The 18,531-nt window shown below is 44.2% G+C and overlaps 1 protein-coding gene across 1 annotated transcript in view; it reads left to right on the top strand.

The window, feature by feature from the left end:
* Positions 1-18,531, top strand: part of LOC129352031 (WD repeat-containing protein 7-like) — a 56,110-nt gene that overhangs the window by 2,658 nt on the left and 34,921 nt on the right. The window contains 18 exon segments of the mRNA XM_055020847.1: positions 140-262; positions 663-808; positions 880-929; positions 932-981; positions 2,961-3,108; positions 3,625-3,713; positions 3,715-3,741; positions 3,824-3,956; positions 4,189-4,409; positions 4,672-4,866; position 5,493; positions 5,992-6,086; positions 6,088-6,120; positions 6,122-6,211; positions 8,938-9,171; positions 9,269-9,562; positions 9,743-9,939; positions 12,063-12,160. Of these exon segments, the coding sequence (XP_054876822.1) occupies positions 140-262; positions 663-808; positions 880-929; positions 932-981; positions 2,961-3,108; positions 3,625-3,713; positions 3,715-3,741; positions 3,824-3,956; positions 4,189-4,409; positions 4,672-4,866; position 5,493; positions 5,992-6,086; positions 6,088-6,120; positions 6,122-6,211; positions 8,938-9,171; positions 9,269-9,562; positions 9,743-9,939; positions 12,063-12,160 (2,224 nt within the window).

Consider the following 18,531-nt stretch of genomic DNA (forward strand, 5'->3'; position numbering starts at 1 on the left):
CTGCAGGCGATCACACACACACACACACACACACACACACACACACACACACACACACACACACACACACACACACACACACACACACACACACACACACACACTCTGATCTGAGCCTCTGGTCCGTTTCCTGGTTCAGGATCTGGACCCGGTCTTTGAGGAAGAGTCCAAGCCCATCTACTACTGCCAGGGCTGCCAGAGCATCTCGTTCTGCAGCTTCACCCAGAGCAGCTTGCTGGTGGTCTGCTCCAAGTACTGGAGGGTACGACACTCCGTCCGTCTGTCCGCCTTTTTCTTTCTTCTCCATTTTTTCTCTTTGTCTGTCTTTCCTTTTTTGTCTTTATTTTATTCCTTTTTCTTTCTATCTCTCGTCTTTCTGTCTTCTTGTCTTTATTTCCCTACCTTTTGTCTCTTTTGACTGTCTTCATTTCTTTCTTTGTAATTTTCTGTCTTTTTGTCTCTTTCTATTTTATCTGTGATTCTTTCTGCCTTTATTTGTCTTTCTTTGCCTTTTCATCTCTTTCTTTTTGTCTGTCTATCGTGTTGTTTCTATTTCTCCTGTCTGTAATTCTTTTCTCTGCCTTTTTGTCTTTGTCTCTTTTCCTCTGTCTGTCTCTTTCACTCGTCCTGTCAGTTTCATAACGTTTCTTTCTGTCTCCCAGGTGTTCGATGCAGGAGACTACTCTCTGCTCTGCTCCGTTCCCAGCGACAGCGACCAGTCCTGGACCGGCGGTGAGTTCATCTCTGCGGATAAAGTCATCATCTGGACCGAAGACGGCTGCAGCTACATCTACAAGCTGCCGGCCAGGTAAAGCCCAACGCCTGCGGCTGGAGAAACGTCTCTGACCCGTTTGGGTTGACGCTCTGTCTGGTTCTCAGCTGCCAGTCCGCCAGCGAACATTTCCGCAGCGACGTTGGGCGAACCAAGGAAGGATCGATCCCCCGCTGATCTACAGCATCGCCGAGCGCTCAGACAAACAGGTCAGAGTTCATCCTTTCAGAGCCCGTCTCTCCGGTTCTGATCTCTTCAAGTCCCACGGGTTTTCTGTGGACTGAGGCGGCCATTTTGTTTCTGTAAAACACCTGGTCATGACCTGGGGTCTCAGTTTGGTACGTGTTCAGTTTGTTTCTGTTTCTGTTTGTCAGCAGTAAACAAAGAATATTTTTCATCTTCTGAAATTAATTTGATTATATTCCAAACCTTAAAAAGTGGAAACTATGGCGCAGACTTACTGGCCTTGCAGCTAACTGCTGGTTCATGGAGGCAGCTGAACGGTTTTAAGTCAGTTTGATCTTGAATTGAAGGAATAATAATGATCTGTTTCCTTGGTGGGTTTGTAATCCGGCCCAACATCCCGGCTAACGCGGCGCTTTCTGCCGTATTTCTGTTCTGGGCTCGTTTCAGACACGCGGATCAAACCAGCTGATGTTCATGTTAGACCCGAATGAAGCAGCATGGGAGCAGAAATGTTCGCTGCTTTTCATCTGTTGTTTCAATGTTTTAGGCTTTCTGTTAGACTTCCTGTTTGTCCTGAATGTTATAATTTACTTTTGTTTACGTTTTGTCTGTTGTTTTGTTTTTATGTTTCTTTTATTTCCTGTTCTCTGATTGCTGCCACCCCTCCCATATAAACCGACCCTCACCTCCTCCCAGAGGGACGAAGGTGAGCAGGAGGAGCAGGAGGTGGAGGTCATATGCCTCCGTCCCAGTGGCTTCGCCCCAGAGCTCTACACCCCACTGCAGCTTTACCAACTCCGGCCTCTAGAGGCGCCTGTAAGCCCACAACACGCTTAGCATCAGCAGCAGGCAACAAGAAGAAGACTGAGCTGCAGAAATCAGCTAAAGAAATTGGCTAATAGAAATTGAGGAACTTGGACAAGCAGTTGAAGTAAAATGATTAGAACTAGAACTGGAACCAGATACGCTTGCAGATGAACTAGATGAAGTGTTTAAAACGTCGAGGACTTCCAGTTAAAATCCGTCTAAAATGGCGTCTCTCCCTGAAAGCCTGCGGCGAGTTTCGGCCGGATTGTCTGAATCTGCCGTTGCTGCTGCAGCTGTTTTTATTTTCAGTTTCTTCTCAGCTGCCTGCTGCTGATCGGCCTCCGTGTTTCTTCCCTCCTGTCCTGGTGAGCAGAACTTTTCCCCCCTGATGTCTGGAGCTGCTGTGGCTTTAAAAGTTTTCACACCCTGTGAACTCGTCCATGCTTCTTCAGGTCAAACTGACATTTCTGCTCATCAAACGTCTCAAACTGTTAAACTGGACAGAAAACATTTCTGAGCATCAAGGTTTGGGCTTTGACTAGGCCATCTCCTGTTATCTCTAGCTGCAGGTATAGGTTGGTTTTTCTGCAGTCTCTAGCAGAAGAAAGGCACCCCCACGGCATGATTCTGCCACCACCGTGCTTCAGTGTGAGGACGGTGTGTCTGGCAGGACATGCTTCCCTTTGGCTCAGATTTTGCAGAATTAAAACGTCTTAATTTAAATTTTAAGTCTCATTCTGACTATGAAGGTCACAGTTTTTACATTTTCAGTAAATGTTGATCATTCATCATCATTTTTCCACTTTGTGTCATAAAATCCTGATAAAGTGTTGAAGTTAGTGGGGAAGCAGCCGGGGTGTGAATACTTCAGTGTGGCGGTGGTTTGTCGCCTGGTGGTTCTCGGCGTCCTGATCGTCTCTCCTCCTCCTCCTCTCTCCTGTTTCGTCCGTTCAGTCAGAACCGGGTTTCAGGTCAGCGGTCCAGTTCAAGCTGCCGATGGATCCATAAGAAATGATTTAGTTTTTTTTCTGGCGTTTCTGGGATTTGGACTCCGGCCTGTCCAGGTGTGACGTTGGCTGTTGATTGATGTTTCTGTTTCCCACCTTCCGGCTCACATGAGGAAGAACGAGGCGCCGCAGCGGCCGCGCTCTCCGCTTCCTGTCTGCGTCACGCCTCTGATCCGTTCCCCCCTCAGCTCCTCATCTGCCCCCCGGTGACCCGGTTCTTCTTCGGCCGCCGGGAGCCGTTCCACAAGCTGCTGATCCAGGGAGACTCGGCCGGCCGCCTGTCGCTGTGGAGCGTCCCGGACGCCACGCCGCCGCAGCCGACCGCAACGCCGGCAGGTGACCAGCAGTCTGACGCTGCGCTGCAGTTATTTTACCAATTGATTAATGGATTATTCTGACGATTAAGCGATCATTCCAACAATTAGTCAATTTATTAATATTTTAAAAGTGCCACATAGAAATACATAAAATTTTCAAATAAATGTTTTTGTTCCCTTTTAAATAAGAAAATAAACATTTTATTGGTTAAATAACATAAATCTGAACAGGGTGAAGATAAAACTTTATAAATTAATTTCAACAGGTGGAAATGATCCTTTTAAAAGGTTAATTAAATAAAAACAATAAACAAAATACCATATGAATTAAGCTGAATATAAATGTCTCTCTGGTATAATTTATTTTTCTATAAACTGCTTCCAATGAGCTTTTATATGAAAGCTGCTGCACATGAGTGACATCTGGTGGACAGATGATGTCACTACTGCTGACTGTAGTAGAGCACAGCAGCAGGTTTTCTCATGAACTGTGTATTAATTGGGTTAAGTGTTTAATGATGATGTTCTGTTGCAGAGCTGCAGATGTCGTCCTCCATCAGCCTGCAGGAGGCGTTCGATAAGCTGACGCCCGTCTCTTCTGGGATCATCGACCAGCTGAGCGTCCCTGCCCAGCAAGCAACAACCCATCAAGGTTCACAGGAATGAACAGAAGCAGAATGAAAACCTGCTTGTTTCTGTTTGGTTGGGTCACGTTTTGCCGTTTTGTTGCCCAGGTTACGGCCAGCGTCTACATCCCGTCTCAGGGCCGGCTGGTGTGCGGCCGGGAGGACGGCAGCATCGTCCTGGTCCCCGCCACGCAGACGGCCATCGTGCAGCTGCTGCAGGGGGAGCACATGCTGCGCAGGGGTGAGGATGATGATGGTTTACTATCGTGAAACACATGGACATGTTTCTGTACCTTCAGTCTGAATGAAATGATTAAAATGGCCGCCACAACACATTTGAACACCCCTTGATTTAAAGCGTTCCACACCAAAGCAATGCAAAAACAGTCATTTAATTTAGTGAAAGTTTTATGTGGTGATTTGTGTTTGCTTCCTCTCCCTCCGTTGCCTCTCGGCTGGTTTCCGTCCTGCAGGCTGGCCGCCCCACCGGACGCTGCGGGGTCACCGGAACAAGGTGACCTGCGTCCTCTACCCGTACCAGGTGTCGCCCCGCTACGACCAGCGCTCCCTGGTGTCCGGAGGAGTGGACTTCTCCGTCATCGTCTGGGACATTTTCACCGGAGAGATGAAGCACATCTTCTGCGTCCATGGAGGGGAAATCAGCCAGCTGATCGTCCCGCCGGAAAACTGCAGCGTAAGACGGAGACGTCTTTGTCAGCCGTCCTCCTGTCTGTCTCCATGTGTTACCACCAACTAGTCTGCAGCCAACGACTCGTTTAGCTATCGATTATTCTGACGATTAATCGATTATTCTGATGATTAATCGATTAATCGTGTCAAAATGTGACACATTCTCCAGGTTCTCTGCCTATGAATCATTTATTCTGACGGGGATCTCTGCTAGCCTCTGTTCAGTCGCGGTTTGAGCTCAGACGGGTACGTTTTCCTCCCTGCAGACCCGCGTGCAGCACTGCGTTTGCTCCGTGGCCAGCGACCACTCCGTCGGCCTGCTCAGCCTGCGGGAGAGGAAGTGCATCATGCTGGCGTCCCGGCACCTCTTCCCCATCCAGGTCATCAAGTGGCGTCCGGCCGACGACTACCTGGTGGTGGGATGCTCCGACGGCTCCGTCTACGTCTGGCAGATGATACAGGTGAGACCCGACCGGGAGAATCTGGGCCATCGGGGCGTCAGTTTAAAAACAACTCAAGAATAAAACGTCTCAGAATCATCAGGTTGAGATTCGCTGGTTAATTAGAAAACTGAGTGGCAATAAGCAGAGAATGAAGTTGTAACTATTTGAGAGTAAAGTCATAATATGAGAATAAATTATTTCTAACATTACACATAGTGTTTGTAAGGTTATGAGAATGTCATAATAAATCATCATAATGCGAGAATTTCACTTATTTTAAATATTTTTGCCAGTATTTTGTATCAGTTTTCTCTTCAATATTAAAGTCTTTTTTGTTGGGTCAAAAAGCCAAATGTTGCTGATTTTTCATTTTGTGAAAACGTTCATGGGGGAATAATTTCTGTAACTACTGGACCACAGCTGCTCCAGTCTGGTTCTGGGGCCTGCTGAGCCGTTCACCGCCGAGCCGTTCACCGCCGAGCCGTTCACCGCCGAGCCGTTCACTGCTGTGTTCAGATGTTTTTCTCATACATTATGAGTCCTGGTCTCTGGCTCAGCTGTGGTGGATGCAGGCTGGGGATCTGGGTCGGTCGGACTGGAGAAACATCAGCCTGATGAGCTGCTGCTCTGCTGGGCGGCTGCAGGGTAGCTAAGTGTGAATTAAAGGAGGTGTGGAAGTGGTGAGGCGTTGGACAGGTAATGGGGGCGCGGCTGACGGCTCCTTCATCACATAAACACTCGTTCAATACCTGATTCAGTGACTGACTGCAGAACGCTGCTGTGATGATGTTTCCATAAACATCTCTGCATGCAGCCAGAGATGGAAAATACCGAGTTACACCAAAGGAGCTGAAAGATCTGCTGGTTTGACCTGCACAATATTATTACTACTGTTGATAGGAACCAAAATATATAATGGACTGATAAAGGAAGTTTAGTGATTTAATATGTTGCACTAGATAATTATGTGTTAAACCTAAAATTATCTGTATCTCAATTTCATGACTTTACTCTTAGTTTTATCATCCAGTTTTTGGTAGAAAGATAAATCTGTCCATCTGGTTTCAGGCAGCCAGGCCTTCCTGTTATCTGTTAGGGATTTAAATCAGCAGCTCTCCCTGAACTTCCTGTTTGTGCTTCCAGGAGCTCTGGATCGCTGCGTGATGGGAATCACGGCGGTGGAGATCCTGAACGCCTGCGACGAGCTCGCCCCCGCCACCGTCGACGCCCTGAGCCACTCCGCGCGTCAACCTGAAGCAGGCCATGACGCGCCCGCAGCCTGGCGGCGCTCAAGAACATGGCGCAGCACAAACTGCAGACGCTGGCAACCAACCTGCTGGCTGCTGACACGCCACAAGGTAACGCCTGGTGATGTCACCAACCAGCCCGGTGGGGGAGCGTGGGGGGACCGGGGGGCGCGTGGGCCCAAGACCCTCTGGTCTGTCCTGATGCATCACCAGCGATCAAATTCATTCTGGTTTGGCGGTTCTGGTCTGTGTATCAACCTGGCCTATCAGATACCAGAACCAGATCTCCTGGTTCCGGTTCTGTTGGTCTTCTTTCTCTCTCGCCTGTTCGGTGTTTCCAGCTGTTTTCAGATCTGAAGTTTCTCCGTCAAACTCGGCGGGTCTGACCTGTCCTGACAGAGGCCACTCCGCCCACACGGGGGATCCCAGAGCGGAAAACAAGCGCCATGAATTATTTAGTGTTGTGAAGAGCGTTTAGTTGAGCTGCTGTTTGACTTTTACTGGTTCCCTCAGGAAGTGGATCAGACGTTTCTTCGCCTAACCTTCATGTTGTTGTTCCGCCGTAATCACAGCTGAAAACCCAGAAACCTGCAATCCTCCCTCCATTTGACGCTCATCGCCCTTTTCTGCCTCCTTCCTCATATCAACTCAGAACCAGCCATTATCCCCAGTGTGTGTGTGTGTGTGTGTGTGTGTGTGTTGTGTGTGTGTGTGGTGTGTGTGTGTGTGTGTGTGTGTGTGTGTGTGTGTGTGTGTGTTTATCCCCCACTGTGGGTAATGAAGGATAATGACCGTAAATATCAGGCGGTGAAGCCGAAGCGATTCCAGCCGGCTGGTGTTTGATTTCTGCTCAGCTCTTGTTTTGAGCTCTGGCTGTGACTTTCACTTTGTCCTCACGGGTCGACGGCGCCGGCAGAAACAGGAACAGACGCTTTATTTTCACTCCATATTTGGCGCAAATCACTGAAACGCTCCAATAAAAACCACAAATGATCTCCTGCTTACAGCTAATCAGTAACTTTTAGCTACTCTCATCTGTTAGCTGTCCTCAGTAAATCCTATTCTTCCCAACATTCGTCTGTTTCCTCTGGTGTTCCCCAGGGCTCAGAACTCGGCTCCCTCCTATTTATTACTTTATCATCTTTCCGTTACTTAATTAGTGAATCTGTTCACATCATACAAACTTTTAAATCTTCAGATAAGTGTTGCCTTTAAATCCAGTTGTATTCTGTTTACGGATTTTGTGAATGATCAGAAACTCACAAAGTATTCGCAGTTTGTTAAAGGTCTGGCAATCTCAGTGTACATGAACTTCTAACTTTAAATCAAGGAAAATCCAAAATAAATAATTAAGGCAATCATAAATACCCTAAAGTGTAACAATGTAGTCTGATTTAAAGTCAGTAAATTATTCATTCAACTACTTTGAAATCAATAAAAATTCTTGTGAATTTTAAAAATTTTGATTTAAAAAAAGAACAGAAATGGATAAAAACCAGAATAATGTCTGAATTCAAGGCCAGAACAATGGACTCTTAATGTTTACATGTTAGTGGTTCTGGTGCTCTGATGAAAAATTGGACTGATTTAAATCAGATTTCCCCACCGTTGGAACGGTTCCTGAACGCATCGGGCTGCAGCCTGTCAGTCAGCTGATCACTGGGACTTTTCATTTTCTCATTTAAGTTTAAACTGGAGAGAAAACCGGGCAGGTCAGCAGTTTACAGCATGAGCTTCCTTTGTGAGGTCTGTACTGAGCGTGTGTGTGTGTGTGTGTGTGTGTGTGTGTGTGTGTGTGTGTGTGTGTGTGTGTGTGGTGTGTGTGTGTGTGTGTGTGTGTGTGTGTGGGTGTGTGTGTGTGCGCCGTTTGCCTGAAGGGCCCTGCAGGACGATGACCTTTAGATCAACTTCCCGGCAGCTAGAATAAGTCAGCCTCGGCCTGAGAGCAGCTCTTCCACCTTTCCATTTGATTTAAACTCACTTCAGACGAGCTGCTGCAATAAAAATCAGTTTAAAATAAACTTAATGTTGATGTTTACAGATTAAATCCTCCTAATTCGCCTCAATTTGGAAATTTCTTCATATCCTTCTACTTTCCAAAAATATCAAACTTTGTTTTTTCAGAAATGTTATGAATGTTTTTGTGATCTGCAGAACATGCTGGTTGTAATGTGGCCTTCTGCCTGTAGATGGCACTGTTTCTCCACCAGAGTTCTGACAGAAAATGAGGCTGAGGCACAAACATGTTAGTAAAAGAAGGAAAATGTTGGTAATGTGAGTGAATCTGAGAGTTCATCCACAGCAAACACTCTGACTTTAATCTGGAAACAAATTCAGGGTGGCAGCACGTTTACCAGCTTACAGTTCTGTTAAATAACTAAAATATAATTGAACTAAAACCAGCATCCATTCTGTGTTGTTACTCTGGGAGAATCTTTGCTGTTATTGAATCTGTTTCTACGAAGCTAAAAACTGGTGCAAATATGAAGCGCTGAGGCAAACTGAAGACTCACACCAGCAGCAAAGCTTCACATGTTCATTATTAGCCAGAATATCCTGCAGATGCTCAGCTGGTTAATCCAGATGTTAGTCAGCATGTTGGCCTGCAGTGACACACTCCATCCATTTACACACAGCAGCGTATAAACTGAAATGAGCAAAAATGCTAATGTTTGCTTAAATTAAAATGTGGGCTATAATTAGCATATTTACAATGGCAGGCCACAAATATGCTAATGTCAGAGTTTACTACAGATGGAACCTGATCAAATGAGTTTAAAAATTGCTCTGACTGAAACGCTCCAGTTTGCTAAGTTTTAAGTTTTCTTCCTTCCTCCTTCAGGGTAATTTGCCCAAATACTCCCACAATGCCCTGGTGGTCCAGGCGATGAAGACCAACCTGACGGACCCCGACATGCACGTTCTGTTCTTTGACGTGGAGGCGCTGATCATCCAGCTGCTGACGGAGGAGGCGCAGCGTCCGAACCCGACGCTGGTCTCCCCCGAGACGCTGCAGAAGAGCCAGGCGGGCGCCGACAAGGGCGGCTCCTTCCTGGCCAACAAAATCTTCAAACAGGTGCGTGGACGACCCGCGGGGGTCCGAGGTTCCTGAACGCATCGGGGCTGCAGCCTGTCAGTCCTACTCTCTGCCGACGAACCTCTGCTGTCTCCAGGTGAAGGAGACGATGAAGGAGACGATCAAAGAGCACCTGCTGGACGAAGACGAGGAGGAGGAAGAGGAGATGAGGAGGCGCGAGGAGAAGTCCAAGTCTCTGAGTCTGCTGGAGTACAACCTGACCATGGACACGGCCAAGCTGTTCATGTCCTGCCTGCACGCCTGGGGCCTCAACGAGCAGCTGGACGGCATCTGCCTGGAGCGACTGGGCATGCTCAGACCGCACTGCCCCATCTCCTTCGGCCTGATCTCCCGGGGAGGACACATGTCCCTCATGCTGCCCACCTTCAAGGTAGGACCGCACCTGGACCGACCGTCCAACCGTCTGTCCATCCGTCTGTCTGTCCATCCAAGCATTTAACCATCCATCCACTAATCCTCCAATATTTTTTAAAGATAATTATGGTTTAGGATTCCTTTCTGACATCCTTTGTTTGTTGTAAACAGATAAAAGTTTCCCTGTATTTCCCAGGAGTCTTTGCTGCGCCAGCTGTCGCTGGCCACCGGCCTGAAGCTGAGTCTGTCCGACATCGTGGGGAAGGGGACGTACGGCGTGTCCCGGGCCGTGACCACGCAGCACCTGCTGTCGGCCATTTCTCTGGCCAACACGCTGATGGGCATGACCAACGCCACCTTCGTAGGCGAGCACATGAAGAAAGCCCCGGCCAGGTAGTCAGCCTTCCACCAAACTTTACCCAGAAACACCATCATGTTCAACAAAAACTAACAAACAAACTCCTGATGCAGGAGTCCAAACGAGCTGGACTGAAAGAACAGCCTCACATTTTTCACACAGACAATAAACCCTGTGTGTGTGTGTGTGTGTGTGTGTGTGTGTGTGTGTGTGTGTGTGTGTGTGTGTGTGTGTGTGTGTGTGTGTGTGTGTCCGTCCGTGCGTGTGTGCGTGTGCGTGAGAGCTGATTGTTCTGAGCTGTGAAAGATTTAAGAGCGACGCTGCAATCTCGCTGCTCCAACAGCATCACAACATTTCATCAACCAGCCGAATCCTGAAACTCAGTGAGCAGAGAATGGATCAGCCAGACTGGGATCTACTGGGATCTACTGTCCAGTTTGGGATCTAACTTTCCAGTCTTCTTTCTTCATCAACTTCATTCTTCAACTTTCTTCTTCTTGGTCTGTCGCTGGTTCCCTGCATCGTGGACGACGGCCAGTTTGTCCTTCAGGCCAGTTTGTCCTTCAGGCCAGTTTGTCCTTCAGGCTGTTAGCAAAGCGTTGATGTGTTGGGGTCTGATCAGAAGCAGCTCCCGAAGACGTTCTTCACTGAAATTAACGCTCAACATTTCAACTCGTGCTCCTTGTTAATTGGGCAAACTTTGACTATGTTGTCATTACCGACTGCCAGTGAAACGTTTCAGCCTCCCGGAAGCAGCCGACGTCGGGCGGCTCAGAGCTGCTGTTGATCATTATCTGGAGAAGACGGAGGCGGCGAGTTGTAGCCAAGCAAAGCTTCAGGTGATGATGAAATACTAAAACCCTGTCGAACACACAGACAGGAGCCTCATCAATCTGAAATGGGGAACATGAAAAAGCCAAAAAGCCAAACACGGTCAAATATTCACCAGTGCCTGTTTGGAGTGTTGGAAGTGAAGATTCCTCTTTGACTTTTATAAGGCGGGAGCCGCTGCAGAGGAAGAGACTTCACAGGAAGGTGGAAACTTTCAGCTTATTTCCACAGATCTGTGTGAGGAAAACTAAACGCATCCGAAGTCTGGAGCCTGGCAGGCCTGAAGGAAGCATTCATAGAGCTTAAACTTTCCTCATTTCAACAAAATCTGCTTCTTTTTGGGATTTCAAAGTTGTGCTTTTTGGCTTTAGTCCAGTTAAATAAAAGCCTCTGATGTTACATTTCCCTTTAACAAAACACAACGTGTGGAAAAATATCCACTAAAATTAAAGTTATTTTTAAATACCCAACATTTTTTTTGTAAGGTTCTTATATGAAAAAAAACATTAAACATTACTGAAAAAGAAGAAACGTAAATTTTAATCTTTAGGTGATGGAAAATTTTGGCAAGTTTTCCAACTGATGAGAAATTAAAAAAAGTTAAAATAAACGTCACTTTTATCCAGTGACGTTTATTCTATGGAAAACTGTTAAAACTTACATTTGTTATTTTCCCAGCTGAATTTAAAATATTAACTGATCCGATGTGGAAGGTCCAAAGAGCCGCCTGCGGCCCGGGAGCCACAGGTTGGACACCAATGGTTTAGATCCACGCAAATTCATCCTGGGTTAGAACAGCCTAGTCAAAGCTGAGGACCTGTCAGTTATAACCAGACGTCTGGTTTGTGAGTAGGAGTTGCAGCGTGACCTTTAACCTTTGGAGGGCCGTCCCAGACCGTTGTTTCTGTCCCGTCTCTGAAGTTTCTGCGTTTCTTCTTCTTCTTCTTCTTCTTCTTCTTCTTCTTCCTCTCGCTGGCAGTGATCTGTGGCCTAGCAACCGACTGTGCCATCGATCCTTGTATTGGAAGTGTTTGTGTCTCTGTGAAAGTTCGGCGCCTCCAGTCTGTTCAGGGAGGACTGCACCCAAAATTCAATAGGCTGGAGCCCAACACACACACACACACACACACACACACACACACACACACACACACACACACACACACACACACACACACACACACACACACCTGAAGCGAGCTCGAGGAGAGCAGAATGAGTCAGAGTGAGACCTCCCTCTTGCTGTTTGCTGTGGATGGGCTTGTTTTCCTGTCTCTGCCCCCCGCCTCGTTAATATTTGATGGCTCCTCTTTGTTGCCCCCCCCAGACCCCCCAGACCAGGAGGAACCCCGGAGTCTCCTCGGAGGACGCCCGCCGCCGCCCCCCAGCCCTCCAACCCGGCGCTACAGGCCCAGATCAAACAAGGTAACTACAAAAGGAGGGGGCGCTTGCTGAGGTCGCCCCTGAGGCCCTGCCAGGCGAGGGGCGGGTGGGGTTTATAATGCAGCCCACCGGCGGTTAACCCCGCAGAGACGTGTCATATTCAAGGTTCGAGGGCCAAATCCGGCCCACCTGGGCGTCCATAGCGGCCCTCTAGACCAGAGGTGCTCCGACCTTTTGCCACTTTGGTGAAAATCATCGAATGAAGTTCTAGCGGGTCAATTGCTCTAATGGTTTCATGACCCATCACCACAAAATAAGTCGTTCATGTATTTTACCTGCCTGTGGAGTAGAAATCAGGAACCAAGACGTTTTCATAGCGTTTAAATGTTTTTCTTTTGGTTCCATGTCAACTGAAAACTGCAGTCCAGCTAATTAAGACCCAGTGCAGCTAAAGTTACATGACAGATTTTTGGGTAAAATATCTACTAAAGTAAATGTTATTTTAAAGAACAACCAACTTTTTTGTCTTTTGAAGGTTTTCCAACCAAGAAAAACATTAAACTGAGAAAAAAGGCATAAATACATTTACTGGAGGCTGGAAGCAAATTTTGGCAAATTTTCCAACTAAACCAAACCAACCAATTTAAGTATTTTAAAAGTGGTCACCTGGTCCGACTGGATCAGAACCAATGTAAAAGTGAGACGAGGTGGAATAATGATGAGTCTGCAGGTACCAAGCTGCCTGTTCATGGTGGTGAAATGAACGTATGAAGGGATGAAAGTGAACCAGGTTGGATACTAACTGCTCACATCTAACCCACACAGCCTGAAAACATTCTTCGCTCCCCCTGACCTGGGCTTTGTTTAGGCCGTTTATTCAGACAAATGAAACGTTTTTAATTCATTTCGGCCGATTAAACGAAACGTTGTGGCTGCAGATGAAGCAGGAAGGTGAAGCTGCTGCGCCTCACTGTAGGGGAGGTTTTAACCAGCTGCCACCATCTGCCCACTCCTCACACACACACACACACACACACACACACACACACACACACACACACACACACACACACACACACACACCCCTGGACGCTGTGGAGGCGGGGCTTCCCTGCTATTGTCCCGCCTTAATTGAGGCCAAGCATGACAAGCGTGCGGACTTATTCATACCACACGCCTATTGAGGCTCGGCCCGGCCCGGCCCGGCCCGACCCGCTGCCCCCGCGCTGCGGCTCCTTTCACATGGAAATAGAGCCAGGAGGCCCCTCTGATGTACTGCAGCAGGAACACACACAGTCCCAGTCCCGTCCCGCTTTTCCTCAATGGGAACAATGGGGAGATTTTCTGCACTTTAGCTCCTGGTTTCCTGCACAGATCAGAACCAAAACATTTTACCAGAGTCCAATTATCTGAGCTAAAACATGATGCTACAATGTTGATGAGTGATTTTTTTTCTCCCCACTTTGACTTTTACTCATATCTTTAGACCAACATGTAAACAAATATCAGACATTTTACAGAGTATTATAACCTATCAAGTTCTCCCATTTAAACGGATAAACACACATTTACCAGAATAAATAATACATTTATTTTTGCTTTTTTTATGAATGAATAGTGCCATGAAAAACTATTTGCCCACTTTGAAACAGAACTAAATAAATCTTAAAATTTGTTAATTTATGGTTTAACAAGCAGAAAATTACATTTTCTATTCATTAAAATTTCAGCAATTTGACCCAGGAGTAATTAGATTATTTACAAACTTTTTGTTTTAGCTCAAGTTTTATTAATAAACTCAGAAACTAAATATATATTTCAGATGACTGTTTCCTGTTGGAAGCAGGGGGCAGCAGCAGCCATCTTGTTTTAGTTGCAGTTTAAACACTAATAACTGGTTTTTAGTGAGTGAAGTGTTTAGTTTTACCTTTATGCTGTAAATATTGATTATGATTAGCAGATTTTTAATAAAAGCTAGCCAAGAGCTTAGAAACCCAGCTGGACTGGTGGAAAATCAGCAAATATTGGGTTACATTACTAACTGAAGCTAATAGCTAACTGAAGCTAATAGCTAACTGAAGCTAATAGCTAACTGAAGCTAATAGCTTCCTGTACTTCCTGTCTGTCTGAATGTCGATTTTAATTCACTTCCTGTTTTGTTTTCCTGACTTCCTTCCTCCTCTGGCAGCTTTTCTGTCATATTTCTAACCTTTTTCTTTTCTTCTCGACTATTTTCTCTCCCTGTCTTCCTTTCCAAGCTGCCAGCACTGCTGCTGCCGCTGCCTGGGCCCCTGGGGGACACCCTCAGGGGGCCCCTGGCTCTCATAACATCCCCTCAGTCAACGAAGGTACAGACTGATGTGACGGGTGCCGCTTAGGGAAAGTTTGCAGCTGTATCCATGCTTTCTGCAGAAAGCCTCCATTCCCTCTGCCTCTCCTCTCCGTTGGGTTTCCTCTCTGTGCTTCATACGTCTTTGCTTCCTCGCTCTTCTTCTCTGTTCCTTTCCAATCTGCCTACCTTGTTTCTCCTTTCTTGCATCAGTCTTGTTTCCCCCACAGTGTCTGCTCTTCACCTCAGGTCTATAGCTCCAGTCTTTGTCCTTGTTTTGGGTTGAAAATGTCTTCATGTCTCTGTTGGTCTCAGTTCGCTCTCAGATCAGTCACGCTGCAGTTTTAAAACTCGGATGCTTCAAAACACTTCGGGGAATTTCATGTCACTTTCTGAACCAGGCCTGTTTGGATTTCTGAAGTATAAAATTTTGTGCAAAAGTCTTGAGTCTTTCATCCTTTTGTTAAAAGATTTTAATCTAAATGTTTAACCAGTCAGTATTAAAATCTAAAGGATGAATTCTTTACTTTTCCATTTATATCATCATGCAGGATATTTTACACTAAAATTAATACTGTCATTGAATGGATTAACGTCAAGCAAACCCATAATTTTCTGACTGTTTCCATTACTTTGATTATATTCCATTAATGTAAAGAAAATTGTTACTTTTGCTATTGCTTTGTTTCCATTAAAAAAGAAATAAATTTAAATCACAAATAAGATTGTTCAAACTAGACATTACAAAATCATCGTCATACCTCTTTCTATCGTTGTCTTCATCGTGCTAACATCCGGTTGTTGATCAAGTGTTTCCATTGCAGTTTGAAATTTTACTCAAGAGAAAAATGTAATAACACTCTTAAAAGTATTTTTATTTCAAAATCCCTACTCAAGTAAGTGTAATTGATTAAATGTAGTTAGTTACCACCCAAATATACTCATGACCCAAGACTTTTGCACAGTTGACAAACTACACTGGAAATGTAACAGAATCGTAGGAAGAGTTTATTTATTACTATCTAATCACATCAGTTTAGAAATACTTTAAATCTGCGTTTTATGAACCTGTAACTTGTGTTTTCTAAATTTGGAAACAAGCAGAATGTCATCAGCCAACAGTTTGACTTTTCAGATAGAAATGCATGTAGGGCAGCGCTGGTGGGTTTGAGAGCGCACTGACTGCTGCTGTCCTGACATCTTGCTGTTTGTCTTCTTGTTTGCAGTGTTGTGGAGTCCCTCCTTGTCTTTTCTTTCAGTCCTGATGTTTCAGTCTCTCTGTGCTGTTTGTATGCTTGCTATTTCAGTCATGTCTTTAGCTAGAAGAGGGGAATGGGTCGCCATTAAAACTGCAACACAATCTGAGCCTAAAATGTAAGAAATAAAGTTCAGCAGGGCTCAGCAGCGCCGTCATTTTCACCAGCAGCTCATCTGAGACTGTATTTTGTTTGAAACTGGTGAAAGGCTGAATGATAACTGATGCTTTTATTTAATTTTTTCAGGTTTGACTCTAAATGAACTTTGGTGCAAACACTTTTAACCTGATGTCAAACTCATCCTTTTCTTCCCAGTGTTCCTACAGGATGTTGGTTTTATCATTGAGCCCTTTTATTTACACTAGGAATGTGCTTGCATATTTCTTAAACGCTTGTTGTTTGCATCTGGGGCCTTGAAGTGCCTTTTCCAAGCTTGTTGAACTTTAATTTCCAGCTAGCGTGGCAAAAGCCGAGTTTGTCAGAATATTTATTGGTCATGGGAACAGCAAGCATGCTCACAGACTCATTCTTTGCTTGTACCTAAAACTATTTCTGAAGCGTTTAACATCCACCACAGTATAACGAGAAAATGGCCGCTGCCCTGCAGAAAACATAAACTTTATCATCTTATTGTGTGGGAATAAATTAGAGAAATTGTTGGACTTATGTTGAAACTATTAAATTAATAAAATTAACATTATTGTGACTACATTTTTTTGGAATTATTTTTGTCTAATATAAAAAGTAAGATATATTAAGAAATATCTATTGGTAATGATATATTTAGACAAAATTAGTTTGTATTTTCCTGAGTTTTAGTCTCTTTTTCTGCTTGAAATAGAAGAAAACATGTAAAGTTTCTGCAGGACAGTGAAACTGGTTAATTATAGATTGACTGATTCATTTCTTCTGATTTTAAATCCCAACATATTAAAATAAAATAACATTATAATTGTTGCTTCTTGCAACTTAATGCTGGATTTACTCATCGTTATTTTTTAAGCAAAATTTCTTAAAGTTTGATTTGGAAAAATGAAAATATACCTGAAACTTTCACCGTATTTTATATTTTATCTTTGGATTAAATTGAGAATAAATCAGTTAAATCTCACTGCTAAGAGCCAAAAGTGCCACGATTCAATAAACAAAAAGGTCAACAAATAAAAATAATTTATACATATCACTAATAAAATACTGTTAATAACAGAATGCATATAAAATTACTTTTATGTTTCAATAATTTATAAAATACATTAATAATACGGAAAGCATACATTTAAATTTAGGTAAATTATTGTTTTCAATTAAAATTATTTTAGGGTGGACAAAAGAAATATGTAATATAAAAGATTTTTACCTTATAGTTTTGTGTCTTTAAAGTATTTAAGTTATTTAGTGTATTTATTAAAGTTTTATTTTCAATTCATTTGCATGAAAAGTAAATTTGTTGGGTTGTGGCATTTTGGCCCTGGATTTTTCTCAGAACTGTTCTAATATTTCTAGTTTTCTCTGTTTGTCTCGTTGGAAAAGGTAAGTTCAAAGATGGAAACTGGTAAAGAAATTTTCCCTGAAATTCTTTCCTGCTTTAAAGCCATCTTCCCTCCATCCCTCACACGTAGTGGAAGCCATATATTGAGCTGATATATGTGGACCAGGTGAAGCATCGACGGATGTTTTAGTCTGTTCCCGTCCCCTGGATGGAAAGCTTGGTGCATATTTTGGTCTAAAATATGAATGTTTTTGTCTCAGACCGACGCAGCCTGATGTGAGGCGACGCAGAGACATTTTTAAATGTTTTCTTTCGTCCGTTAACTGGGTCACATCTGTGTGTCGTTTCTTCAGAAAACCTTCCGGGTTTTCTCGTTGTTTCACATCTGTAAATTTAAATTCATTTGTTTGAACCAAAGTATGGTGTGTGGTTTACCTCACGCTGATGTATCTCTGTTGTTGTTGAGCTGTTTTAACGCCATCAGACACTGTGGTGAGCAGAAATGATGAGTTTGTTCTAACTGAGACGACTGAAGTCATGTGAAGACTGTGTGTGTGTGTGTGTGTGTGTGTGTGTGTGTGTGTGTGTGTGTGTGTGTGTGTGTGTGTGTGTGTGGTGTGTGTGTGTGTGTGTGTGTGTGTCACTGCTGTTATATTAAAACTCTAAACCAGGCTTTCTCAAACTGTGCTCCCGGACGCCCCCTAGTGGTATTTATTTGCCGTGACGTTAGTGCGAACTGCGACCCACACAGCTAGCTTACCAAAGGACTGTTAAAACAATAATGGGTAAATGGGAGATCTGATGATACCGGTGTAAAGAAAACAATGCCAGGATTGATAATATAATCGGAGGAAACTAAATCATACCTGCTGAGAGTTTAATGAATCGTTCACCATTGATCGATTCTTTTGAGTCTCAGTTAGTGAGAACTGTGCTTTCATTTTTACAACTTTTTGCTTACAATGCTCTGGCCACACATCAACACCTATTTATTTAAAATGGTTAACATAATTAAATACAACCATTTGAAATTGATGGATAATTTCATATTTAATGGTGCAGACTCAACTCCAGTCTATTTTCCTTTATTGTGCTTCTTAATTACAAATATCTCTAAATGTTATTAATGCACACACTTGGTAGTAAAGAGCAACTACTTTCAGAATCTGTAAATAACTAAAAATGCCCTGAATAGACATGTTTCTGGTTTTGACAACCAGCCTAAAAACAACAATAACTGCATTAAGAGGTGAATATTTTCATTCGTGTTTGTGTTACAGACCAGCTAATTTTGAGTGAGGTGATCTGCGTGTTTTTGCTAAATGGCTAAAGTCAGGGA

This window comes from Poeciliopsis prolifica, unplaced genomic scaffold (assembly GCF_027474105.1).
Source record: "Poeciliopsis prolifica strain line A6 unplaced genomic scaffold, Auburn_PproV2 SCAFFOLD071, whole genome shotgun sequence".
Lineage (NCBI taxonomy): Eukaryota > Metazoa > Chordata > Actinopteri > Cyprinodontiformes > Poeciliidae > Poeciliopsis > Poeciliopsis prolifica.